The sequence below is a fragment of the Carettochelys insculpta genome, chromosome 7 (assembly GCF_033958435.1).
Source record: "Carettochelys insculpta isolate YL-2023 chromosome 7, ASM3395843v1, whole genome shotgun sequence".
Taxonomy (NCBI): Eukaryota; Metazoa; Chordata; order Testudines; family Carettochelyidae; genus Carettochelys; species Carettochelys insculpta.
In genome coordinates this window covers 33026254-33053309 of record NC_134143.1, presented here as the reverse complement: position 1 = coordinate 33053309, position 27056 = coordinate 33026254, and the positions used below count along the sequence as shown (strand labels likewise).

The following is a 27056-nucleotide window of genomic DNA, read 5'->3' as shown; positions in this document are numbered from 1 at the left end:
CCAGGACCTTGTCCAGCCGGGAATTAAAAACCTCAAGGGATGGAGAATCCACCACCTCTCTAGGCAATGCGTTCCAATGCTTCACCACCCACCTGGTGAAGTAGTTTTTCCTAATATCTAACTTACACCTTTCCCTCTTCAACTTCTGACCATTACTCCTTGTTCTGCCATCTGACAGCACTGAGAACAGTTTCTCACCCTCCTTCAGGAAGTTGAAGGCTGCTACTGAATCACCTCTAAGTCTTCTCTTCTGTAAACTAAACAAGCCCAAATCCCTCAGCCTATCCTCATAGGTCTTGTGCTCCAGACCCTTAATAATTTTTGTTGCCCTTCGCTGAACCTGCTCCAGCAAATCCACATCCTTTTTATACTGGGGGGCCCAAAACTGGACACAATATTCCAGATGTGGCCTCACCAGTGCCGAATAAAGAGGAATAATTACTTCTCTAGATCTGCTCGAAATGCTCCTCCTAATGCACCCCAGTATGCCGTTAGCCTTCTTGGCTACAAGGGCACACTGTTTACTCATATCCAGGCTTTCATCCACCATAACCCCTCAGTCCCTTTCCATTGTACTGCTGCTGAGCCAGTCGGTCCCCAGCCTGTAACAATGTTTGGGATTCTTCCGCCCCAGGTGCAGGACTCTACACTTCTTATTGAACCGCATCAGATTTCTTTTGGCCCAGTCCTCCAATTTATCCAGGTCCCTCTGGATTCTCTCTCTACCATCCAACGAATCTACCTCTCCCCCTAGTTTTGTGTCATCCGCAAACTTCCTGAGGGTGCAATCCAGTCCCTCATCCAGGTCATTAATAAAGATGCTGAATAACACCAGGCCCAGAACCGAGCCTTGCAGCACTCCGCTTGAAACAGACAGTCATCCGGATATTGAGCCATTGACCACTACCTGTTGGGCCCGACCATCAAGCCAGCTTTCTATCCATCTTATAGTCCAAGGAGCCAATCCATATTTTCTTAATTTATGGACAAGAATGTTGTGGGAGACCGTATCAAAAGCCTTACTGAAGTCAAGGTATATCACATCCACTGACTTCCCCATGTCCACAGAGCTTGTTACTTCATCATAGAAGCTGATCAGATTAGTCAGGCAGGACTTGCCCCTGGTGAATCCATGTTGGCTACTTTTGACCACTTTCCCCTCTTCCAAGTGCTCCAAAATGGATTCCTTGAGGATTCCCTCCATTATTTTCCTGGAGATTGAGGTAAAGCTGACGGGTCTATAGATCCCTGGATTGTCCTTCTTTCCTTTTTTAAAGATGGGCACTACGTTTGCCTTCTTCCAGTCATCCGGTATCTCCCCTGATCTCCAAGAGTCTTCAAGGATAATGGCCAAAGGTTCAGCAGTGACCTCTGCCAATTCTCTCAGTACCCTGGGGTGCATTTAATCCAGACCCATGGACTTGTGTGCACATCTAGTTTTTCTAGATAGCTCAGAACTTGTTCTTTCCCCACAGATGGCTGCCCTCCACCTTCCCATACTGTATCATCTAGGACCGTCATGGGGAAGCTGACTTTGTCCGTGAAGACTGAGGCAAAAAAAGCATTGAGTACTTCAGCTTTTCCTGCATCATCTGTCACTAGGTTACCTCCCTCATCCAGTAATGGCCCCACACCTTCTCTGATAACCCGTTTATTGTTCACATGCCTATAGAAACCCTTCTTGTTACTCTTCACATCCCTTGCCAGCTGCAGTTCCAATTGTGCTTTCTCTTTCCTGATTACTGCCCGGCATTCTCCAGCCGTGTGTTTATACTCCTCCTTAGTCAACTGTCCATGTTTCCACTTCTTGTATGCATCCTTTTTGAATTTAAGCTGACTAAGGATTTCCCTGTTAAGCCAAGCTGGTTGCTTACCATGTTTGCATTTCTTACTACGCAGCGGGATTGTTTGTTCCTGTGCCTTCAGTAAGGCTTCTTTAAAATACTTCCAGTTCTCTTCAACTCTTTTCCCCTTCATCTTCATCTTCATTTCCCAAGGGATCCTGCTCATCCGGTCTCTCAAAGTCTGCTCTTCTGAAATCAAGGGTCTGTATGTTACTGCTCACCTTTCTTACTTTTGTCCGGATCCTGAAATCTATGATCTCATGGTTGCTGCAGCCCAGGTTCCCTCCCACTTCTATTTCTTCTACTAGTTCTTCCCTGTTTGTGAGCAGCAGGTCAAGTTGTGCAAGGCCCCTGGTCGGTTCCTTCAGCACTTGTACCTGAAGTGATTGTGGGTGTGTGATGTCATCATGACAGACTACATTGCTCTTGTTCGCCCCTAGCATTGAAAACAAACAGCCATTTTTCAGCAGTCTCTTTGCCTGATGAGAGAAATTGTTTGAGTCATCTGCATTATGGAAAAAGGCAGATTTTTATTAATTTTTTTTCCAGAAAATCATCTTTACAGAAAGAGGCAGCTTCTACAAAAGAGTTTTTTCAAGAGACTTCAAATTGACATTAAATATAAGTGAAGAGAGAGACAGAGGCTGAAGGAGCCACGTTTGAACTACAGAGAGAGAGAGAGAGAAACTTTTGTGCGCTGTCACCATACAGAAGTGAAGAACAGCCAGTTTTTGGAAATCTCTTCCCCTGGTGAAAATACACCAGCCAGCCATGATACCCAAGTGGAACAAAGTGGGTCTGTGCAACTATCATGAATGAATGCCTGTAAAAGGTTAACAGAAGGCTCTGCAGGGGACGGTCAGGTAAGCCAGTGAGAGGAAGAGCAATTCTTTTAAACTCAGAACAGTTGCACTCTGAGGGGTCTTTGTGGCAAATGCAGAGGGGACAGAGAGAAATGATTGCTCCTAAGCAGCTGAAATGAATCCAGTAAATATCCTCGTCATCCCATAATCAGCCATATATCTGTAAGTAGAAAGCAAATGTGTAGACAGACATGTAAGGAATGTGCTAGCAGGAGCTCAAGCCTGCTGCAGGAATCTGAGGAATATGTTCTTTAGAGATGCAAATGGGAAGAGTTGTTTGGGTGTGTATATGTAAATATAAATGGGGTTTGTATCTCTAAATAATTGCTTGTTTTGCAAAAGCTGCTGGATAGCAGGAAAAAGCAGTGGTGTTTTGCCTGCTGTACACAACTTGTTGTAAAGTCACAAATTAAGCTATCACCCAGTGTAGGAACTGTGGAATATTACCAATGCTTGAAATTATTGTGGAGGTACAGGGAGGTGGTCATTACTGTGTAAGACGTGAATCACAAAGTGGATAGTAACCTGACGGGATGATCAGGCCCATCAGGTAGTGATCAATGTCTCAATGTCTGGTTGGCAGTCGATTTCAAGTTTAGTGCCCCAAGGATCAGTTCTCGGTCAGGTATTATTCAATATCTTTATTAATGACCTAGATGAGGAGATGGATTGCACCCTCAGGAAATTTGCAGAGGATACAAAGCTTGGAGACAGGTAGATACATTGGAGTGTAGGGATAGGATCCAGAGTGACATAGACGAATTGGAGGAGTAACCTGATGAGGTTCAACAAAGACAAGGGTAGAGTTCTGCACTCAGAACGGAAGAATCCCAAGCATTGGTAGAGGCTGGAGACCAACTGGATAAGTAGCAGAACAGCTGAAAAGGACCTGGGGATTATAGTGGATGAGAGGCTGGATATGAGTCAACAGTGTGCCCTTGTAGCCAAGAAGGCTAATGGCATATTGGGGTGCATTAGGAGGAGCATTTCCAGCAGATCTGGAGAAGTTCTCCTCTATTTGGCTCTGGTGAGGCCACATCTGGAGTACTGCATCCAGTTCTGGGACCCCCAGTATAGAAAGGATGTGGATGCATTGGAGTGGGTCCAGCAGAGGGCAACAAAAATGATTAGGGGGCTGGAGCACATGACTTCTGAGGAGAGTGTGAGGGATCTAAGCTTATTTAGTTTGCAGAAGAGAAGAGTGGGGGCAATTTGATAGCAACCTTTAACTTCTTGAAGAGGGGCTCTAAAGAGGATGGAGAGAGGCTGTTCTCAGTAGTGATGGATGTCAGAACAAAGATCAATGTTCTAAAAATGCTGGTCTGACTTGCCAGATGTTGACCATTTGAAATTTCTTTGTTCTCATTTTGTTCCTGCTTGGTGCCCTTTGCAAAATGAGATACACGTGGTCCTTGTTAAAAGTCCAGGTTACGTTCCTAAATAATGCAACTTATAATGCAATGACTTATAAAGGGGAATTAATACCCATAAGTAATAATGTAATTAGCTTGAGATATGTTCCCAAAACATACAGTTCACGCGCGTGTATATACATCTAATGTACCTATAACCCACAAAAAATACATAGAAATAGATAAGACAAGTATGCTGCTATTCTCACCTTGTAAATGGATTTGATGTGCTTGATAGTGGAAGCAGGGATACTGAAACAGTACCCCCTGTTTAGTGAGACTTAGGCAGAGGAGAAGGGAGATGGGACAAGGGAGTCATCCACCAACATCTCTTCATCATCCCAGATGCCAATTTCTTCATCCTCTCTGATGCCTAAAGGTTGCACAACTATTGGTCCTGCTTCTTCCATGTCTTGAAGGCCTGAAGATCCAGCTGCTTCTGTGACTGGTTCGGGTTTTTTTGCTTTCGTAAAGAGAGACTCTAGTGTTGTCTGCTTGCCAAAACAAATTTTTGCATCCAAAAATCTCTCGATAGCGTGACAAGCTGTCATTTATGAGACATGCAACCTTGGAAGAATGATCAGTCAGATGATCACGAGTCTTGATTGTGTGAATGATTTCATCAGCAAGGTTACAAATATGGCAAAGAGACTTCACCGTAAGTTCTTTATCTTCCTTCTTCGTTGTTTCTTCTTCATCTTCATCCTGGCTTTCCTCTTCAAATGCTTGCTTATTTAGCTCTTCCAGGTTTTCATTACTTAGAGGTTCTGAATGAGAAGCAAGCAGCTCAGTCAAATCCTCTTCACTGACACTGTCAAATACCATCTTTGCTAGCATCACCAACTCCTTTTGAATTGTGGTCTCATCAAAACCAACAAAGTCATTCACTGTTCCAGGATAGATTTTTTTTCCCACACACTGTTCATGCATCGAACACTTACTTCATCCCATGCTACACCAATGTGCATCACTGCATCCATTATGTTAAAAGTTTTCTAAAATTCTTGCACAGTTGGTTTTCCTTCACCGTCTGTATCCTTGATGAGCCTTCTGAATGCCTTACATAGATAACAGACTTTAAAGTTAGTGATCGCACCTTGATCCATTGGTTGGATCAGCAATGTAGGGTGTGGTGGTACAAACTCAACTTTAATGCTGGGGCATAATGATTCATATTCTAAGTCATGCAGCAGCACTGTCTACAAGAAGAAATATTTAGAATGTTAGATTTTGCTCTTCACAATATTTTTCATTTCCTGAACAAAATAATCCTTGGACCAGTCATGGAAGATTTGCTTTGTTATCCAAGATTTTCGCTGAGACTTCCATAGGATGGGGAGACAAGACTTGATTTAATTTTTCATGGCACAAGTGTTCTCGCTATGATAAATGAGCAGTTGTTTAATTTTCTTGTCTCCTTTGGCATTGCCACTGAGCAAGAATGTCAGGCAGTCTTTTGAAGCCTGGTGCACATTTTTCATTAACAGAAATGTAGGTTCATTTCAGCATTTGTTTCCAATAAAATCCCCTCTCATCCACATTAAAGACTTGTTGTGGATTGAATCCTCCTTCCTGAATGATCTCTCTCAGCTTTGCCTCATACACTTTGGCTGGCTCCGTGTTGGCACTCGCTGCTTCACCTTCCACTCTAATGGTCTTGGACCCATAGCATGACTGGAAACTGTGAAACTAGCCACAGCTGGAATTAAATGCTGCTTCTTTAGAAGTGTATCCATCTCCTGCTTCTCTTTCTCCTTCAGGAATTCAAATAACCTCACTGCCTTCCCTGAATGATACTGAGACTTACCGGCATATTCTGCATATGCACAAGTCATCCAATCACGTAGCCAACATTGTCTCCATTGTTTCCATCACCTTTCTTCTTTGCTGAGTGATCTTTACAGAAGAATGCTGTGTCATATGCTTAGGCTTTTCCATTATATCATCAGCTTTCTTGGCAATGGTATGAACCATTGTCAGAGGTAGGCCAAGATGGTGCGAAATTTATCAGCCCATTCACCATTTCAGATGCACTTTATCACATCTCTTTTCACAGTGAGACTCTCACTAACATGTTGCCTCTTGAAAATAACACTTAATTTTACACGAACACTTAATTTCCCAGTCATAGATAAAGGATTACACAAATATACTGTGATAAAGTATGTGTACTTGCAATGTGTTCACTTCAAAACTTACAGACAGTAAGGACAATTATGCAAAGGATTGTGGTCCCTTGAAAAACAACTTAAGTGCAGATCTGTCCGATGTGTAATGAATTTGTTTCCTTAATTAACTGGCAACTTATATGCAAAATGACTGATAACAAGGACCCCCTGTAGTGAATTCTGTTCACCTCCCAGAAATGGCTACTTGCTTGAAAAACAAAAATCCATTACTACAGGTGACACCTGGTTGTCACACTGCCTGGCAGAGTCAGACAGGTTCAGAATGAGAGTTCATAGACAGGAATTTTGCACTGGCTTAACATTGTGGACCTCAGTGTACAGGCCTGGCATCGTGTGCCAGCACTAATCAATTCACCCTGAAAAGAAAAACAATAATAAAGAGAGATCAAGTGCTTTAAGGTCTACAATCTCCCAATGTGTTCAGCTGGGCTAAAAGGCTTCTTATAGTAAATTTAATCCCTCACTGTGTCTCTTGAGGGCTTGGTGAGTCAGAGACTGTTTCTCTGCTTGTTTGCCATATTCAGGGACTCTGGTGTGGTACCACATGGTGAGAACAACAAATATAAGTCTTTCCTGTAGGTGTGCAAAGTCACTCCAGTATAAAGTTTGACACTGTGGTAACAGAATAATTTATCTTTGTAATTCTGCACTTCTCATTATCAGAAAAACAATTTGAGGTAATTGGAGATAATTCAGAGAAATGGGGAAAAAAGGATTGGGAGGTTTTGATTTCTAAAGAAGGAACTAAAGCTGTATAACTTGCTGTCAGGGATCCTCCCCTACTCTGGCACTCCGAGTGCAGAAAGTGGGATCCCACAAAGTCTTTAAAGCACCTTGCCTATACACAGGCTTTCCTTTAAAACTTTCCAGGGTCACAGATTCCCCTGGACCATGGAGGGTATTGCTGCCACCACCCCAATGCTTGGAGACACCTCTAACTTAGGTAAGCACACTGGGGAATGCCCCCTGTGGGTAAAACTCCAGCCCATTCTTATGACACAGGATCAGATCAGTTGCTTTAAAATGGTGATTTATTCACCAAACAAGAGAAAAGTAAATCATGGGTTACTTGCAGCGAAAAATATTCCCTGGGATTCAGCTTAGAAGTTCCAGGGGAGAAAAATATCAAGTCAAACAGTAACACAAAAGAGAAAAACAGAGCAGCCAGTCCAACCAAATTCAAAATAACCATAACCTGATTGCATCTAACTATATATTTCCCTTTTACTTACATCTCAATTGCTGGTTTTGCGATGGTCAGGATATTTCTCATTTTCATTTCAATTGCCTTGAAGACACATTCTCCCTCGGACTTTTTCTCTGCTGTTCTGCAGACAAAAGCCCGCAAAAGCTGCAATTGTTCTCAGTTACTTCACTCCCATTGGCTCACCTGTACTCAAGTGACATCAGGAGAGGTTAACCCCTTCCCTGCATTCATTCATGACACTTGCCCAAAGATTCTGTGTATCTAAAGTGGGAGTCTCAAACTCAATTTACATTTGGGCCAGTGCCAGTCCTGAAATCCTTCTAGTGGGCCAGAGGCACTCCTCTCTGGCAAGGCCCCTGGCCCCACCTGCCCACCCCCCAGGTGATTTAGCCCCCTCCTCAAGGTTCCCTGGCACCATCACTGGTAGTGCAGTGCAGTTAGGGTGGCTTCCAGAAGCAAGCTCTGCACCACTACTGGCACATCCTTGTGGCCTGGAGGAGGTGTATGCACAGCCATCCCATCCATAGGACAGTTTGGCATGGATGCCTTGGGCCTGGGCTTTGGAGGCCCTGCAGCAGCCACCCACTGGTCATAAGAACAGGATGCCCCCACTATTCAAGATAGCCTATGGGGCCCTGAGCAGAGTGGGACGACAGCATAGGTTGTCCCCCACACAGTGCTCCTCTGCCCACACTGCAGTGGCGAAACCCACAGGGAAGCAGAAATATGCAGCAGCCTGCTCCACTCTGCCACCATTCCCCAATCTCGGAGGAGGGGTTTGAGGGAAGGAGTGTGATGGGGAGCTGAGGCCAGGGCTACACTAGACCTGAGAGTTGATCCTAGATATGCAGTTCCAGTTACAAAAATTGCATAGCTGGAATCAACACATCTAACATTGACTTATCAGGCCATTCTCACTGATGGAGGTCGATGGGAGAAACATTCCCATTGACCTCCCTGACTGCTCATGATAATGAGGGGTGACAGGGTTGCCTGTTGAATCCTGATAGTTCAATTTTGCATGGCCCCACTAAGCACGCAAAACTGAACCCCAGAAGAGTGACTCTGACCGGGTTGATCTCCTGGTAAGTATAGATGTACCCTGAGAGTGGAGCAGGGGTTGGACTTGGAGGAAAAGTATGGACAGCACCTAAAGCTGCAGGGTCCTGAGCCAGTGACCATGTGTGGGCTGGATTGTGGTAGTGTCCAGGCGACAGGTGGCCCCCGGGCCCTGAATTTGAGACTGCTTGATACAAAGGATGTCACCCAAAGGACAGAGAGGAATTAAGGAGGAGGGAAAGGTTTGGAGGAAACAATCCTGCGCATGGGTGTGTCTCGAGATAAGAAGTAGGGTGACAAGTGTCAGTGGGTAGCTGTGTTAATCTATATCCACAAGAGCAATGAGAAATCCTGTGGTGCCTTATAGACTTACAGATTTCTTGGAGCATAAGCTTTTGTGGGCAAAGACCCACTTCAGCAGTAGGGTGACCGTATTTTCCTGTGGTGAATAAGCAAATTTGCAAATTCTGCAAACAGTTTTGAAAGATGCTTGAAAATTTGTACTATGATCTATTCTCCTATACAGCGATGAATGGTTTTAAACAATATTCAGTTAGGGTTGTGTTATGTAACAAGCTTCATCCTTTAATATGACTCTACAAAATCCCAGCTAGAAAGATGATTGCTGGCATGTAGCCCCAAGGCTAGGGATGGGATCTTGCACACTTGAAATCTCTCCTAATTTTCAGTGCTAAATCTTCTTTATGAAATAACCTTGCAGTAAAAGTAATGGGACCATCAGTTTTAATTGTGCAGATCATTTTAATGCAAGTCATTTCTCAGTCTGGAGAGCAACATTTTCTCATGAACAAGCCAAGATCTCCTGAGGAACAAGAGCTGCCAAATGTTAAATGCAGAAGTATGTGAATAGAGAATCAGGATTTCATATCAGAATCACTGTTGCTGATTCTTTACACCAAGTCAGTAATTAAAGTTGCCCATTAAAAATATGTCATTTAATGGAAAGATAGATGTGGATAGCTTTGGTGGCTCCATTTCTTCTTGGCATCTCCATCCCTTGTTTAACTGAAATTACAGGATTTAATTAATGTCCTCTTTCGATATTTGTATATTTCTATGCATTTGCAGCATAACACACAATGTAACTAACTTCTACTTCTGATGGGAGCATACATAGCTCAGTGGTTTCAGATCTGGTCCTCTAGAGTTTTCTTTAGAACTTTCTATAACATTGGCAGTCTTGCTGTTGAATCCAATTTTACATAATTTCCCCACAAGAAAGTTTAAGGAACTTATGGAAGTACAATACTGGTGCACTTTACTGGAGTGCAGTCTAACATGGGCTAACTTGATCTGCCCAATTAAACCTTCAGAAAGCTTTTGATACAGTCTCCCACAACAGTCTTGCCCATAAATTAAGGAAGTATGGATTGGGTAAATGGACTGTAAGGTGGGTAGAAAGCTGGCTAGGTGATCGGGCCCAATAGGTAATGATCAATGGCTTAATAGTCCTCCTTGATGAGCAGGAAAACCACTCTTCTTGCTTATATTCACAAGTTCAGAGCAAGTGTTTTCGGAATTAGAAAGCAAAACTTACGTATGACCCTGTAACATGGGATACTGATCTTACAATTAAGATTTTATGCATATAGCAACTTACAGGCATGTTATAGTCAACACTTTTGCAAGTGAAACACCTATCTTGAACACTACTAATATTAAGGCGAGCCGGTCTGGTATCCAGCTATGAATTTGTCAGTGCTCAGATGATGCCTGGAGATTTGGCCAGCACTGGCAGTGTTACCAGTGTTACACACACCTCTGAGGTCAGAGCTTGAAACTGTTACATGGGTATGTGGCTTGTCAAGGCCTTTACTTCACTATGGTGTGACTGTTTTAGGACGATGGCAAGGCAGCGTATCAGGGAAAGGGAAAGCGCTGCTGGAGCCAGTAAGACTCTGCAGGATCTGAATGATCTTTGCCCTTACTGCCACCGCTCTAAAAGCATCAGTAACAGACTGGATTAGAGGAGTTCTCAAAGTTTTTGTGATGCACTGCAGTGCATGCCTGTGTCTGCACATCACCATTAATGCCCAATCAGCCACTCAGTGCACTGTTGGAGACAGTCAGTGTCTCTTGTCATACTCCAATAGACAGTGGTGAGTCTTAAAACTTGCCAGTTAATGTTAAGCAGTACATCGCCCAACCTTAGGTTTTGCAGTTGTCAACTTATGCCCTTAAGTATTTTGAAGAGCATGCAAATACATGTTTAAACAGCAATTTTATCGAATCTGAAATCATACCTATGACGTGCCAAGGATTGTTTCGTAACAGGAAATATTGCAGCTACTGAGGAAAGGGTATTTCCTTAGGGCAAAATTGACACATTTTTCTGGGTAACTATTTCATCTTTTCCTATTTAGGAGCCGCAAGGTATACATTATTACACGTTAACCAAGAATGTGCTGCTATGTATTTAATTTCCTATTTGACAGCAGGTAATACAGCACCTCAGCTGGGCTGTAAAGGCTCTGTCCATTCCAGGAGAACACATGGGAAGTTAAGGGAAACCAGGAAGGAGGTGAAACTCTGGAAAAGCACTCAAGTAGCATCTGGACATCTGGCAACCAGACCAGTTTGTTGACTGGTTTGGGCCAGTAGCAAAGGAGTGTGACCGTTCAACCCTTTGCTGCTCTGTTTCAATGGAGGTTTCAAAATAGTCGTTCCCAGGCACTGGTAGAATAATGAGGTTTCAAACATGAATTAACATCCACTCAGGCCTCAAGCTGTGCCTGCCAACTCATTTGTGGAGTAAGTTATAGGCAGGGTTAACCACAGGACTGTGTCATCAGCAGCTTAACCTTCAGCTTCAGGGAAGGAGCTAAGTACATGGTACATGCCAGCAGAGCTGCTCCAGGGGGCTTTATTTCAAACAGGGGAGACAGGAATGCCGAATTGGAACAGGAGACTCAAGCTAGCAGGCATTGAAGTTGATGATGATGAGAGAGTGTGGGGCCCCACAGGGCAAAGTTAATGAAGGAGTGGCAAGTAAATGAGGCTCAGAGGGGGACAGAATTTATTGATGGATAACTTGAATTTGAAAGCAAATTGAAGCCCAGAACAGTCTAGAACTGAAGCAAGTATAGCACTCGCCCTCCTTTCAATCAGGGGGTAATTCTGCCATTAGGACAAGACAGCAGATTACGCTTTAATTACTCTGTAAGTCTTTGGGTCTACTCAGTGCAAATCACCCAGTAAGATGAGAAGTGGGAGCTGCTCAGAAGATGAACATTTTACCATCCTCCTGAGTGTAGCATACAAACCCTTCACAAAATGGATGGGTTTGGCAGAGCTGTCCCTAGGAAAGCATTGGGCCCAGGGCAATCCCCACCCACCCATTACAGACCCCACCCTGTCCTGCCTCTACTCCCTACTCCCTGCTCCTGTTCTGCCCTGCCCCACCCTTTCCGCCCCCTCCCACTGCACCCTTTGCCTGAAGCCCTCTCCCTCTGTGACATGAGCCAGGGGATTACTGTAGCATCTGATGCAGAGTGGCAGCAGGAGTCACCCATCATCCATCCATCGTGGTGGCAGGAACTGGGGTGACCCACAACCTGCTTCGCTCTGCCCCGCCACCCTTCACCCAGCCCTCTGCACTCTGCTTCCTGATGCCATGGTGAAACATAGTTTAGTGGGGTGGGAGATGGGTGGCCAAGTGGAGCAAATTGCCGGGTTCATTCCATCTCCCACCACCATGGTGAGTGTGGGGTCCATACCACTGCTCCAGGTCCCCCGAGTAATTCTCCTGGCCGCCCTGGGCTTCATAGGTCCCATCCAAAGGATGGTTGAGGTAGCCACCATGGGGTGGTCCCTCAAAGCGCAGGGTGTGGGCTGGCCAGCCCTTAAGTGTCCTATGGGATGGGACATCTCTGGGCTGTGGGATAGCTGGGATCTTTAGGCCTGTGAAAGTCCTATCTAGCAGGGTTTAAGGTAATCTCCCCTCTAATACCTAAGGTCTACAGAGATGGAGCAGAAGAGACCAGAGCTATTGCAGGATTTTGGAGTTTTGGGAGATTTTAGCTTCAGCCCTCTGGAGCTTCTTAAGGTTGAAAGAGTAAGCAAACGCCTGTTCAGCTTCTAGCAGTGTTAAATACAGCTGGCTTCAGTGATACCATTGCCTTTGGCTTCCACAGGGAACGTGCTTCAACCGAATTGATTTGTACCTATGTTCCCATTCTGTTCACATGCACGGGAAAATTAAAGTCAAATAAAATTAAAAAAGCAGATTAATTTTATTAAACTAAACCAAACAACCTAATTAGCAGGTTCCCTTGTAAAAGCAGCAAAATACCACCAAACAAAAGTGCCAGCCACTATGAATTAAATGCTGTCAGAAACCAAAATGTCAGATTGGCACTCTTTTCATAGTCCACAAAACAAAAACAGAAAACCCCAAAACAACCAACCAACCCAGCCAGTGTGTTTTCTGATATAAAAACTGTAAGTAAGAAACAAAACTGGGACACACAAAAAAAATCTTAGCAGGAAATGGGCCAGAGCATTGCCAGTTGAAGTTAAGTGCCCTTCCATCTGCAGTAGTACTCAGTTTGTAACACAAAAATGATAACTGATAAAATGACATTGAAAAGAAAAAAACAAGTACCCTGTTGTGAAGTTTCCTTAAAGCAGGGGGTCAGGAACCTATGGCCTACAAGCTGAATCTGGCCCATGGCTTGCCTTGATTCAGCCCTGAAGCTCCGGACTCCCCTGCTCCCAGTGGGGTGAGTACCAGCGCCAGCTCCCTGCTGCAGACAGAGGGCGCCCCAAGTCCCTGGCAGGGACAGGAAGTGGCTTGCATGCTGTAGGGAAGTGAGCCCTTCAGGTGCTACTCCCCTCCCCGCATCACTCCAGGCCACAGTGTGGGGGGGGAGGGGGCACCTGCAGGGAGCGTGTCCCATTAGCACACAGAGCTGTGTAGGGATATTGTGCTTCCTCAGGAGCTGTGCTAGATGGCCACTTCACCCCTGCCCCAGCTAGCTCCTAAATGCCCCCTCCCACCCAACCTCTCCAGCCCATTCCTGCACATCCCATCCTGTCTAGACCCCCACAGCCTGCTCCTGCATGCCCACTCCCACCCAGACCCAGCAGCCCCACCCCCACACCTGCACCCTCCCTCTCACTCAAACCCTGCACTCCTACCTCCCAGCCCCCTCCTTCACCCTACCTCCCACCCAGACCCCACATCCTCACTCTGTGTCTGCACCCTACCTCCCACCCAGCCCCTGTATGCTCACCCCCCCAGCACACACCCACATCCTACTTTCCATTCAGACTTTGACCCTGCTCTGCAGCCGCCTCCTCCCCCACACTGAACCCCTCAGTCTTGGCTCTACCCAAGAGCCTAGTATGGCCCCATAAATTCTACTAGCCCTCGGCCCTCAGCAGAGTTAATCTGACCATGGGAGTTTAGCTCTGAGTCTGCCCTCAACCGTGGGTCTGGAGCTTGAGGGGAGTGACACGAGTGTCCTTTATGATGCAGCTCAGTTGGGGCCACATCTGTGAGGGTTTCTTTCCTCTTCTTTGGAGACCAGGCCAGCCTGGGTTGGATTTTTTGTTTGCTTTGCTTCTCAGTTGTGTGTGGCCCCAAATTGATTTTTCTGTGGGTCTGTGGTCCCGTACCCCAAAAAAGGTTCTCCATCCCTGGTTTAAAGCCTCTCAGTCTTAAGAAGGGTGTCTCATTTCCAGTTTGAACTTTCCTACCAATTACAACTTTTGGATCTTATGTCTGTGTTTCCCAAATTCAAGAGCCTTCATCAATCTAACTTCGTCTGCTGCAAAGCCTGGTCTTTACAAGCTAAACCATCAGAGTGCCTGAAGTTTGTCATTGTAAGATAGATTTTTCCAGACCTCCACTCTTTGAATTCTAATTTTTTAACAGCCTTTTAAAAGCGTGAACTCCACTGCATACAGTGTCCCAGGAATGGTTCCACTAAAGTTATACTGGTGAAATAGAAGTAATATTCCTAGTGGACTTCCATGCCGTTTAAAGTAAAGGACTCTTGCCAAGGGAAAAATTACCATATATTTACTGTACTTTGGTACAACCTTATTTCCTTTCACATTACTTTTTCACAATATATTTAATTATCCTTGCTAATACCGGAAACAGTGTGGGTCAAATTCATCCATCTAACCCCTAAACATAAGGGGTCTGTTAGAGGTGAATTTACTCCATTTAAACAAAGGGTTTGCCACTCCCAGCCTCATCTTCTCTTTCTACCATGAGTCACTTCCATGGCAACAGAACATGACCTCACTGGAGGATCAAGCAGAGAAAGGTCAAGTTGTGAGTAAGTGGAACTGAGATAAATGCTTATTCAGACACCAACACTTTTAATTATACCAAAAGAACAGTACATAATTGCTGACAGATTGTGAAGTATTACTGCTTTTTTTCCCTCCAAAAATTGAAGTACCCCCAAAATCAAGCTACCCTTTCCACATGCACGGCTACTGCCACAGTGACCTGGTCTTGCAACACTGGATTCCATTCACTTCCTCGGCATCACTTGATTGTGGGTGCTCAGATGAGTGGGAAGAAATGTGTGACTGATGGTCTATTCTGGGTATCCTCTCTAAAATTACTTTCTTCAGACTGGGTGAAATTCCCTTTGTGACTCTCAGAGCAAAGGGTTATAGCTGTAAGGCTTTTGGTAGCTCTGTTTTGCTTCTAAGGGACCATCTAATATGAAGAATGACCATGTCATAGGAAAGGAGGATAGATGATAATGAAAATTCTACCTTATACCCTTCTTGTTGTCTTGAGGATTTTCAAGGCCAGACCCAGAAGATGTTAATTCTTCTACTGTTCCTTTGACTGTGCCTACAGGACCTTGCACATCTCAGAGTGAGCCCTTTAAAGGGATTTGCCCTGATGTGCTCCAGTGATTCATGTCCCAACACATATGGGCTGTGTCTACATGTGCCCCAAACTTCGAAATGGCCATGCAAATGGCCATTTCGAAGTTTACTAATGAAGCGCTGAAATGCATATTCAGCGCTTCATTAGCATGCGGGCGGCAGCGGCGCTTCGAAATTGACGAGCCTTGCCGCCGCGCGGCGCGTCCAGACGGGGCTCCTTTTCGAAAGGACGCCACCTTCTTCGAAGTCCCCTTATTCCCATGAGCTCACGGGAATAAGGGGACTTCGAAGTAGGTGGCGTGCTTTCGAAAAGGAGCCCCGTCTGGACGCGCCGCGCGGCGGCAAGGCTCGTCAATTTCGAAGCGCCGCTGCCGCCCGCATGCTAATGAAGTGCTGAATATGCATGTCAGCGCTTCATTAGTAAACTTCGAAATGGCCATTTACATGGCCATTTCGAAGTTTGGGGCACGTGTAGACGTAGCCTTGGTGTTCTGATTTCAACATGTTCTCCTACAACAGGAGCACTCATTTTCATTACTGGCAGTTGAAAGCAAACTCTTGTGAGAACCAGAAAGGGCTCTGAGCTGCCCACATCCGTCCTGGGTCTGGCTATGGAAGCAGTTCACTGAGAATTGGGACCAAGGAAATGGGAGGAACGGTGAATCCGGACTCAGCACACATTGATTCCTCTACTGCTCCTTTGCCTCTGTCAACAAGATCTTGCACATCTCGGAGTTGGCCCTGTGCAAGGGAAGCTCACATCCAGGAAGAGTGCCCCGTCTCCCCTTGCGAACAGTGATGCTTTGGTTCAGTGAAGATTCAGAGATTGTAAAGATTTCTCTGTGTGGCAGAACAACAAGAAAGGCGTTAGGAGACTTTAGAAAGATACAAGACTGAGTCCAACTTGTCTCCTCAAATCAGCATGTTCAACCCTGATGGGTTTAATGGGGATTTATTGCTCCTGGAATATAGCATTATACCCACACTGTACAACCATGCTAGGAGTTTAATAGTTAGTATAGATTAACTAGCATGCTTTAAAACAACTGCAACACTTCACAGCACTGTATATGGAACTTTTGTTGATAGTTTCATCTGTAAGGAGGATTGGAGACAAATTTTTCAGCAGGAGGATGAACCTCTCCTGTCTGAAGTGATCCCTCTGCTCCTAGGACTGGACTGATATGGAGAAGATTCTCAGAGAATGAGTTGATTTCTGGCATCTCTCTGCAGTGCACCCTGAATGGGAGACTGGAGCAGATTCTTCAGGGAACATGGCGATCTGTGGAGAAATGAGTAACTCCTGAAGAGTTTCACTCCTCAGAGGGCTCTTTGCTCCCTGGTTTTGAGGCCTGACCTGTAGGTGAGGTTCCCTGATGTCCCTGTTGTATCTCTGGAGTGGTTAGAGGCCTAAGACTTTTCTATGGGAATCTGTCCACTTATTATTTGCAAGTATTTCAAACAGCTCCACTAAGCCTTGTTAGCTCGAGTCAGTGTCCTGGGAAAAGTGACAGGTAGCCTGCCTCTGATGCCAAAGAGCAACAGCAAGTTGATTGACACTTATGTCAAGAAGGAGCCATGAAGGATTTAATCAGTAGCAGCATAATAAAACAGTGATGTTTTGGCTGGAGTAAAATCGACACTGGCATTAGGACCAGCAGTTATGGTACAAAAGAGGTTTGTCACCACAATACTGTAAAATACTGAATTCTTTTAGGCACAGGAATCCATCTTAATTCTCCTCAAGATGGCTAACTCTCCTGCATCAGCCAAAGCGTCCATTAACCTTCCACTGACATCACCTGATGGAGGGACTAAACAGAACCTGTTTTAGGTCAAATTCTGGACAACCAAAACCTTTATCATTTGCAACAAGAAACAGAGCAATAAATAATTTCATTTTGAGTGGCAGGGTGAGAACTGGCTTTCATAATAGCTTCTCCTCTTGTACCCTGGATATCTCAGATGCTCATGATATTGTGGAAGGCGAAGCTCCAATGGAGTTAGTGACAGAGCATTGTTGTCAAGGTTCTGAACTGAGTTCTAGTGTCAGGAGGATGGAGACTAGTACATGATTTTCCTCCACACCTTCTCTGCCACTGGGAATCACAAACTAATCATGACAAATATTGAGTCTGTTCTGGTATGACTATGGTCTGAAGAAGTGGGTCTGTCCCACAAAAGCTCACTTAATAAATTATTTTGTTAGTCTTTAAAGTTCCACTTGACTTCTTTTTTGTTTTGACAAACTAATCAGTGTGTCTTCTGGGAGCGTGTCCCAGGTGGTACGAGTGTCCTGGTCTAGAATGCCTCAGTTTACCTGTAAGGGAGCTGCTCCTCCGTTAGCTGCAGACACATGAGCACAGGATTTCCAGAAAATCTTATGGCTGTGTCAAAATTGATTGAGGCTTCTGCCTCTGTCTGGCTTTTCACACTGGCTTGAAAGAAAGGGGCATCAATTTCTGCTGTGAAATCAATGGCCAGTCCACCCCTGCAACAAGAAAAAGCATAAGCTCTGTTACTGGACAATGCTTTCCAAGTGCACACATTGTCTGTGCAGTGCTGGCTTTCTAGGATTTCATTATTCCTAGGTTTGTCAGCAGCTGTGTGGTGTTTCCTGATTCCCAAAGGAAAGGAAGGTGCAGAAAAACGTTTATGAAATTCATCTGTTCAGGTGAGGCTGTTAGCGTGATCCAAAGTACAAGCTATGGGTGCCTGAAGACAGTGATAAGTGACAAGTGTCTGTGTTCATAAGGTGGGGGAACAAATATTTCAGAAATTGCTAACTTCTTTTCATGGGCTCCTTAGTATATAGGTTCAAGGGGGCAGTTTTCTAGGGGTATGTAACGGGCGCAGTTCTCACATCTAGTACAGAGGTACAGGAGACACGATGCTAGTCCACAGAATGCGTAGCTGGAGAGCACAGAGAGCTAGTTATATCTGGCTGATATACAACAAAGCCCCTTGGAGGCTGTTAGAAGTCAGCCTAAGCTGAGCAGCCCTGAGGCTGTCCTGATTTACATTGAGTGCCAAATCCCTACTAAGTCTTTGTCCAGAGCGATCAGAGGTGAAATAAGTTTTCACGCATTTACCTTGTTTTGACGCTGGTTCTTGATTCTTGCTCCCATATATTCATGTCAATGGTGGCTGAAATATCTAACCCAAGTGCCCCCCGAAGTTTAACCACAGTTTGCAGGCCAGACTGAAGTGGAATTGCCTGCAGAATAGTAAAAAAGAGTGTATTTATATACATTTTGGAAGCTCCTCTCTTGATCTTAGATGCTCATACAAAAATACTGAACAGCCGCTGACTAGAGAGGCCACTCTCTACGCTGCACTCCCGTGCCTGCTGGCCTGGGGAAGGGAAGACCGAGGAACTGAAGCCAAGTGCATAGCCCACTGCTAATGAGCCAATTCAGATAACCAATTAATGTCCTTTGGCCATTGCCACTCAACCGTTAGAGCTGCAACAATGTGAACATCGGGCAGGAGCCAATGGATTGCAAGCAGACCCCCTCCAGAATATTCACTAAGCTGCAGTAGATCATGGTGCCATTGAACAGGCGGCTTGGATGAGGGCATGCACAACATAATGCCACTACCTGTTCATGATCCATCAGCAGGAGATTCCCTTTCACCACAGTGGTTGGCTCTCCGCTGCTCAAGAGGACCTTGGCCATTAAATCTGCATAACCTTGGAAGAAAACAATTGGCCGTAACTGGACATCAAAGAAGATGGCAGACATCCCAGCCATGAGCTCCTGTTCCTCTTGTCCTTCAGTGCTACTCTCTCCCAGCACAGATTCTAACCCCTGGGCTTCAATAGAGACCTAAAATACAAAAATGGAGAAAATGTGCTGCACAGGGCAAGGCTTTCTCAAAGGTTAACATCCACTACTTCCACCAGAGATAGCTGGATAAAGACCTGGCCATTTGGGAGTAACTGATGTGCTGATAGGAATGCTTGCATTGGGAGCACTGGCATTTTACATTAGTGTACCACTGAGTCAAGTGACAACTACACGTGGGTCTTGTGACTGAGATGTGGCTACATTTAAAGCCCTGTAGGTCTGGTACAAAACAGGCCTATTCCTCCAGCAGTCATTTATAGCTGAGCAAAGGGATTGCAAAATACAATTGAGCTGATTGGCTATTATTTTACACCAATTTTGGACAAGTGCAAATAGCAAAGATGGCAAAGTAGTGGGGCAACCAGTTCTGGTAGTTTATATTGTTTCTTATAAGGATGTTAATGAAAGTAGAGCGGAAGGATGTTCCATTGTTAGGACACTAAGTGGGGACTTGAGTGACGAGGGGTACGTCTATGCTCACCAGAAGATCAACCTGGTCAGGGTCAATCTTCCGGGGTTCAGTTTCACATACCTGGTGGGGATGCATGAAGTCAGACTATCAGGGCTTGACAGTTGACCCTGGTTCTCCTCATTACTCCCTCTGTGAGGATGGTCTGATAAGTCGATCTTAGTTATGTCAATTCCAGCTACGCAATTGTCATAGCTGGAATTATGTACCTGGGATTGACTTTCAGATCTAGTGTAGACCTGGCGTGGGCTTAGTTTTCTGCTCCATCACATGTCCCTGAGTGTTCTGTGCCTTAGTTCCCCAGCTGTAAAGCGGAGACAATATATGCTCCATAATTCATACAGATGTTGTCGGACAACTACATGAAAGATGATCAGATGCCTAGACATTACAGTGATGGGGATCATATAAGTACAATAAACAAATAGAAAAAATATTCCATTTGTACCTAACCGTTGAAAGTGATTAGCACCAGACAAATCTTACAGAGGTTTCAGGCTTCTTTGCACAGGGTAAAGTGTGGTTGTACATGATGTAAAACTGTCTATCACTAAGCATGAATGTGCAAGGAAAGTTTCTCAAAACACAGAGGCACTTAGCAGCTTCCAAATTTCACATAGGCTCTGCCTAGATATTCAGGACTCCCCATTAATAGCAAGGGAGTGCTGAAATTTGACCATTTAACCTCTATGTACAGTCCGAGTGCTGGTGATACTTTTTAAAGTCACTAATAGTCTTACTTACAACAGCTTCATTAATAAATAAATGAAATTGCAGAGCTTGACCATTTAGGTGGTGGTTGGTAGCATCAGCTGGACTTGTATTAAGCCACAGGTGGCTTGGCTTTGAGTAAGCTCCTGACTGTGTGGGGGAGGAAGTGTGGGGCTGAACTCCTGCCTCGTATGCTGATGAAAATCAACTCGTGTGCCACTCTTGCCCCTCTGCTGGGGGCTGTTGATCTCTGGGCTATGGTTTCACTCAATCTTTGTGGTACAGGTTCAGTCTCCCTAGTTTGGCACCCTCTACACCTGAGCGGTCCTGGACCAGGGATTTTGCCAGACCAGGGCTGGTCAGTTCTGGCCCCACCCTCAGCCCCAGCTCCTGTGTTCCCCTCCCTGCTGTTGCTGACGCTTCCTGACCCCTTTTCCCCCCAGGCTCCCCAGATGCCAGCTCCTGGCCCCAGCCACCCATCCCCAGCCTCCACGGAACACTGCTTCCCGCACAACCCCAGCCACAGCTGCCTGGGCCTGCAGCTTTGTGTGCAGCCCTGGCCGTGGCTTCCTGGAGCCACAGCTTCCTGCCTGGCCCCATTTCAGCCCAGGCCACTGCTCCCTGGCTGCTGCCCCCTCTCTGCCTCCAGACTAGCTGTGGCTGCCCTGCTCTGGGCTCCTGCTGCTGGTCTGGCTGGTCCCTCCTCCTCCCAACCCCCAGACTCTCTGGTCCTGCAGGATCCATGGTCCTGCTGGACTTGGGAGTTTTAACCTGTAGTACACTTTAAAACATCAACATAACAGCAGTGTGTCTGTTCCAGTCCTTCTGAAGATGCCCTGGGTTAGATCCTCTGTTGTCATAAATAGGTGCAACTTCATTTAAGTCAATAGAATGAGATTGATTTACACAGCTGAAGATATGGGCCAATATATCTAGAGAAGTATGATGAACAAAACTGTTAGGAAAATATTGTCATGTGAGACATTTAGCTAAGTTGAGCAAATTTCAATGCAGGTGCTCTTAAAATGTCAAACAGTGGGTTTGCCCTGGTTCCTGCTTCAGACCAGTGACTAATACAGCTAAACAGCTACGGTATTAAACCTTCTCATGTGTGACTAGATGCAGCAGATATTTTGGAGGCTTCTCAATGGCACATGAAATCAAATATTAGGAATTACCAGGCCTGTAAGGTTAGAAAGTAGATATTGAATGGCTACTGGTACTACACAGGAATCCCGGTTCCTACATGTGTATTTGTTGCTCAGGCACTTTGAAGTGTTTCACACTTGGGGACAAAACCTGATAGCAAACCTGAGCTGCCTGTAGCTGGTGGTCATGGCTTTGGAGCATGAAACCTGAGACACTCTTCCTCAGGAGACCACTCTCTGTGAACAGCAGCTCTAGACTGAAAGTGGACAGCATGTCATTAGTGACTGAAAGACAGAAAGAGACACAAACAAGAGACCAGTAGTCATCACTGGCAGAATGTTACACATCCATTTTTAAAACATTGCAATATTGGCTGCAGGGGAGGGACACTGCAACTATCTGACTGGAAAAATAAAGAGGTTGGAGGCCTCTTATGTAACTATAATGGGAAGACTGGAAAATTCTGCCATGGCATTGCAGAGCAGTCCAGTGTGGTCATCTGTGTTCAAAGTGTCAAGTCACTGAAGAGCCCTGAAGAGGGTGCAGGAAGCATGCTGGAGATGTAATATGAGGGATGCTGGAAACCTAGAACCATCAGAAGGGTGAGAGGGCTGGGGGGAGGAGGGTTTTCCCCCAGGGGAGGATGCCCTCCCAGCAGACAGGTTGTGGGGTTCCACTCTGGCTGGAGGGGCTGAGGTCCTAGCAGAGAGACAGACAAGGACTGACAAGGCTGGTGGAAGACACTGGAGTATGAAATGGAATGACTCCTAGCAGAGACTGGTGTGGGAGGTGGCCTGCTGGGAACAGTGCGGTGTTAAGGACTATGTGGATTTGGTAGGGGTCTTATTTAAGTAAGATAACTTGATGTAGACTTACTGGGACCTCTGAAAGAGGAAACTGAGGCAGGCCTATTTGCTATGCTGTGACTGTCATAGGAGGGTGCTTCAGGAGAGGCTGCCCTTTGACAAGCAGTACGTCAGAAACAGGTGTATATGGGCAATGGGAGGAGAGTGGCTGACATGGCTCCACACAAACATATCAGCACGCTTCAGAGTGGCACTGATAGACTTTGTGAAGAACTGAGAACAATGGCTTGGCTAGTGTGTATAACATGTATGATTCATTCTGTGCCTCACTCCATAGATGAGTCATTGTACTCCGTCCATGGAGAGCCAGTTTCAGGACTGAGGCATCCCTACCACAAGAGTTTGTTTCCATCCCACATCCTTCCACCTCCTTTCCTTCCCCACTTTTCTCAGACTATGTCTACACTAGAGTTTTGTTGACAAAACCCGTGGAGTGTCCACATTCCCAAGGCGTTCTGTCGACAGTACATCGACAGAATGCAGTACTTGTGCTGACTGTATTCTGCTGGTCCCCCATGAGGCAGAATGCCTCTGTTGACAGATTCTGTCAACAGAAAGCTGGTCTGGACATTCTGGGGGGCCCTCTGTTGACAGAAAAGGCTTCTGGGACACCGGGCAGCCCCGTCTGCTGTGCTTCCGCTTGGCTGTTTTGTTGAGAGCACATCTGGGCAATCTGGCAGCTTTCTGCTGACACAGTGGATTGCTCTTTCGATCTGCTTGAAAGTCTGGACATGGTCTGTCAACAGAAGTTTTATTGGAATACATCTGCCAACAGAAACTTCTGTCAACAGCTCACACTAGTGTAGACATAGCCTTAAAGCATATACAAATGCACCGAGTGAAAGAATAATCAGTGTGCTTAGACATGTGAGGATGTAGTCAAAGGACTCTCACAGCCTCACGTTAAATCTGGGATAATCATACAATCTAGAGATCCCTTGTAACTCCCAAGGCCCCTTGAAGATGATTCCAGAAGGAGGCTTTGCCTATGGACACTTTCACTTGGCCTTTTGAGGTGAGCTTAAACATAATCTTGTTCATGTCATCACCTGCCAAGGGTCCTGAGAAAGAAGAAGAACTGCCAGATTTGGAGAGGTAGTTGTAATTATTGATCTGTGGATCTTTCAGAATTTCTTTCATTGCTTTCCTAGAAAAAAAGTAGGAAAAAGTGTATATGGGTGGGGCTGAAAAAGAGGAAAATCTAGTCTCTGAATCTAAATAAACTCAGAAAAGGTAGCTGCCATTCTGGAAGGTTTTACAGGGAGGGTAGGAGATCTGCACTAACACTCTCACTCTCTCTCTCTCTCTCTCTCTCTCTCTCTCTCTCTATATATATATATATATATATATATATATAAACATTGAGAACAAATTAAATGGCATAAAAAGAGCTCTATTTAAACAAACTCCTTTATAATCTTTCTCTTCTTTTGTATGTCCCAAGGGAGGGAGAAAATAGCTTAGCAGCATCCCATATGGCATGGATAACTATTAATGACATGCATACATTTAAGCATTAGTGGGGGTTGTAATTAGTGGTTCTACAGCATGAGGAGGACATAAAAACACAGAGCATGACAGAATAAAAAAGTGAGGGGGAGACCGTGGAGCAGAGTGGAGTTGGAAAATGGTATAAAGCCTTCCCTAACTCAGGGTTTCCTTGGTTTGGCTGTACTGCCCAATGAGATCAGTAAACTTAATTTTCTTCTATGGGTGAATTATTTGCAAACATTGTTAAATGAATTAGTCCAGGGGTCAGCAACCTTTCCAAGGTGGAGTGCTGAAATTTGATGTCTATGTATGGTCCAAGTGCCAGTGATACTTTTTAAAGTCACTAACACTCCTACCTTAACAGCTTCATTAATAAATAAAGTTGCAGAGCTTTACCAGTAAGGTGATGGTTGGTAACGTTAGCTGGTCTTTTGTTAATCCATAGGCGGTATGGCTTTGAACAAGCTCCCCACTGCATGGGGGAAGAGGGGAGGGAAAATCAGCTCATGTGCCATTCTTGGCATGCTTGCCAGAGGATGCTGATCCCTGAATTAGTCCATTATTCACAATGATTTAAAAACTGCAAACATATCCTGGCCAGTGAATTGCTTACAACCAATTTACCATGATCACTGCTTTGATTAACAGCTCTTTCTACTTTATTATTCAAGTCTGTGATTGTAATGTAAAGGTAATCATGGTATTGTTTCTTTCTTAACAGGATGGTGCTTAAATGCCCACAGAGCTTTCAAATGGCTATCGAACACTCCGTGAGTATCTGCATTGGAGTATTACATAACTTTCCCTTTCTGCATATATATTTTTGTGAAACAAAAGTTGCTTGTTTTAAATGTTTGCAGAAAGTGACATAGATTGTGAATACCTTTGAGTGGGATTCACTTTTTGAGCCTGAATACATGTGTTCAAATACACTGGTGTGATATGTCATAGAGTGTAAGCCTGGAAGGGACCACTGCAATAATCTGGTCTCAGTTCCTGTATAGCAGAGGCCATAGAACTCCTGCCAAATTATTCCTGTTTCAATTTAATACAAGAATCCAATCTTGATTTTAAAAATGCCCCTGAGGCAGAATCCAATCTGGAAATGCCTTAAAGAGTTCCACTGGTTAATTATGTCCCCTGTTAAAAATCTTATTTCCAGTAAGAATTTGTCTAGCTTCAACTTCCAGCCACCGGAACTTATTATCCTTTGTCTGCTAAATTAAAAACCTCACTGTTAAATATTTGTTGATCATATAAAGTGCTTACAGCCTGTGATCAAGTAACCCCATAACCTACTCTTTTGTTAGGTTCAATCTATTGAACTCCTCAAATCTATCACTATTTGTCTAGCTCAAAAACTTTTGCATTTCAGTCAGCTGTTGATTGGTTGATGTATTTAGTTAGAATTGAGACTCTGCAGAAACTTACGTGATTGCTCATACTTTATAGATTATGTACAACCCTAGTATTTGGCTTCCAAACACCTCTACAGTTTACACACTGCATGGTACATCTTTAAAGTCCTATATTACTGCTGTTTTGTTTAGTTTACACACTGTCAGGGTTCCAAATAATGTTGTTTGCTGTCTTCACCTGGCAATCAAACATGGAATACCACTGGACTGAGGCAACAAAGTTGGGAACTTAAATTATTTCACTTGAGGGGGCAGGGAAGGAAAGCTTAACTGATGAGAGTGGAGAGAGAGAATGGTGGAGAGTAGGAAAGGGAAGGAAAGGAAGAAGAAAATGGTGTGTATGTAGAGAATGAAAATAAAAAGGGATTTGAGTCTGTGACAATTTTTACTCTCCAGTTTCCATACTAACCTGGCTGGATGATGTTGAGAATGTAAACTAGTCTGGATTTTCGAAAGTAAAAATTTTGACATTTCGGGTTCCAGCTCTTTGGTGGCCAGCAGGATATTGGTGAGGTCCATGGGCAAAGGCTCATTGTCCAACAGAATTTCAGCAGCAGCTAGTCGAGAGGTTTTTTCATAGTTTCCTCTTTTCTGATGGAAAATCCTCCTCATTGCCTTTTTCACCTAAGGAGAGAGTTCTAACTTTACAGAATTATATCCCATAGACACCCTGGGACACAGACACCTGGGCTGTTTCACAGAAGGGTTTTTCAGTGAATAAGGAAGAGCTTTTATTCCCCATAGCTTAGTTTCATACCTCAACAGTGATGTGCTGAGAGGAGAACTTTTGTAGGGCAGATACTGCTGCACCTGAGACTGCTGCAGAGCCTTCCTCTGCATAATGCAGGAGGGTAGGAATGGTCTCAGGAAGCAGGGCATTCTGCAGGGACAACAGGTAAATGATTATCTCAGAATTTTCCGTGGTGTCTCCTAACCTTCTCAGAATGGTCTCCATGCCAAGTCCTACTTCCTGTTTGTTTGGAGGAGGGAGAAACAGAAGAGAGACAAGAAAAGAAGCATGACACAATTTTCACGCTGCCACAGAGATAAAAGGGAAGGCCTAAAGAGACCAACTGAGGCAGTCCTGTCAGGAAGCCCACCTGCAATCCACACAGTTTCATCCGGCACAGCTTGCCAGCGAGAGTGCCAATGACAATTATCCCTGTCTCCCAGATGGCAGGGGCTAACTCCTTTCCATCCAGCTTGTCCTGGCAGAGAGGGTATAAGGAAATTAAGGCAGAACAAGGGGGAAGAGAGAGAGAAAGATGACATGTTTTAGTTATTGCCCTAAAGGGTTTATTGAGAGAGAGAGTCTGGCTATGATCTGCCTTGGAGGGGGCAATTCATGGCTTAATCCCACAATATGCTGGTTTCCATAGTAGGCAATTAAGCTTTTACTTTTAAAACCATGTCCCATATTTTCTCAGAGTGTTTCTTCCTATTTCAAGTATTCATATACAACAAGAGCTTAAGTACAGGGATTTATTTACACAGAAATGAATTTTCCTCTCCCACCTCAGTTTTTGGTGGGATTTTGTGTGTCTTGGGTGGTGTCCTAGTGACACTGGCTATTTGCACCCCCTCCCCCTTATTGTAAACTCTCCTTTTACTATATTATGTCTCAGAACTCTAGAAGAGGACAGCG

The 27056-nt window shown here is 44.8% G+C and overlaps 1 protein-coding gene across 1 annotated transcript in view; it reads right to left on the bottom strand.

Annotated features, from left to right (window-relative positions):
* Positions 1-15891: 15891 nt before the first annotated feature.
* LOC142015710 (microsomal triglyceride transfer protein-like) overlaps positions 15892-27056 on the bottom strand; it is a 28774-nt gene continuing 17609 nt past the window's right edge. Inside the window, exons 10-18 of the mRNA XM_074999489.1 lie at positions 26512-26619; positions 26169-26381; positions 25821-26035; positions 23552-23649; positions 21799-21920; positions 19059-19286; positions 18549-18673; positions 17777-17947; positions 15892-16296 (exon numbers count right to left, since the gene is read on the bottom strand). Of these exons, the coding sequence (XP_074855590.1) occupies positions 16146-16296; positions 17777-17947; positions 18549-18673; positions 19059-19286; positions 21799-21920; positions 23552-23649; positions 25821-26035; positions 26169-26381; positions 26512-26619 (1431 nt within the window). The 3' untranslated portion in view covers positions 15892-16145. The remainder of the gene's footprint in view (positions 16297-17776; positions 17948-18548; positions 18674-19058; positions 19287-21798; positions 21921-23551; positions 23650-25820; positions 26036-26168; positions 26382-26511; positions 26620-27056) is intronic.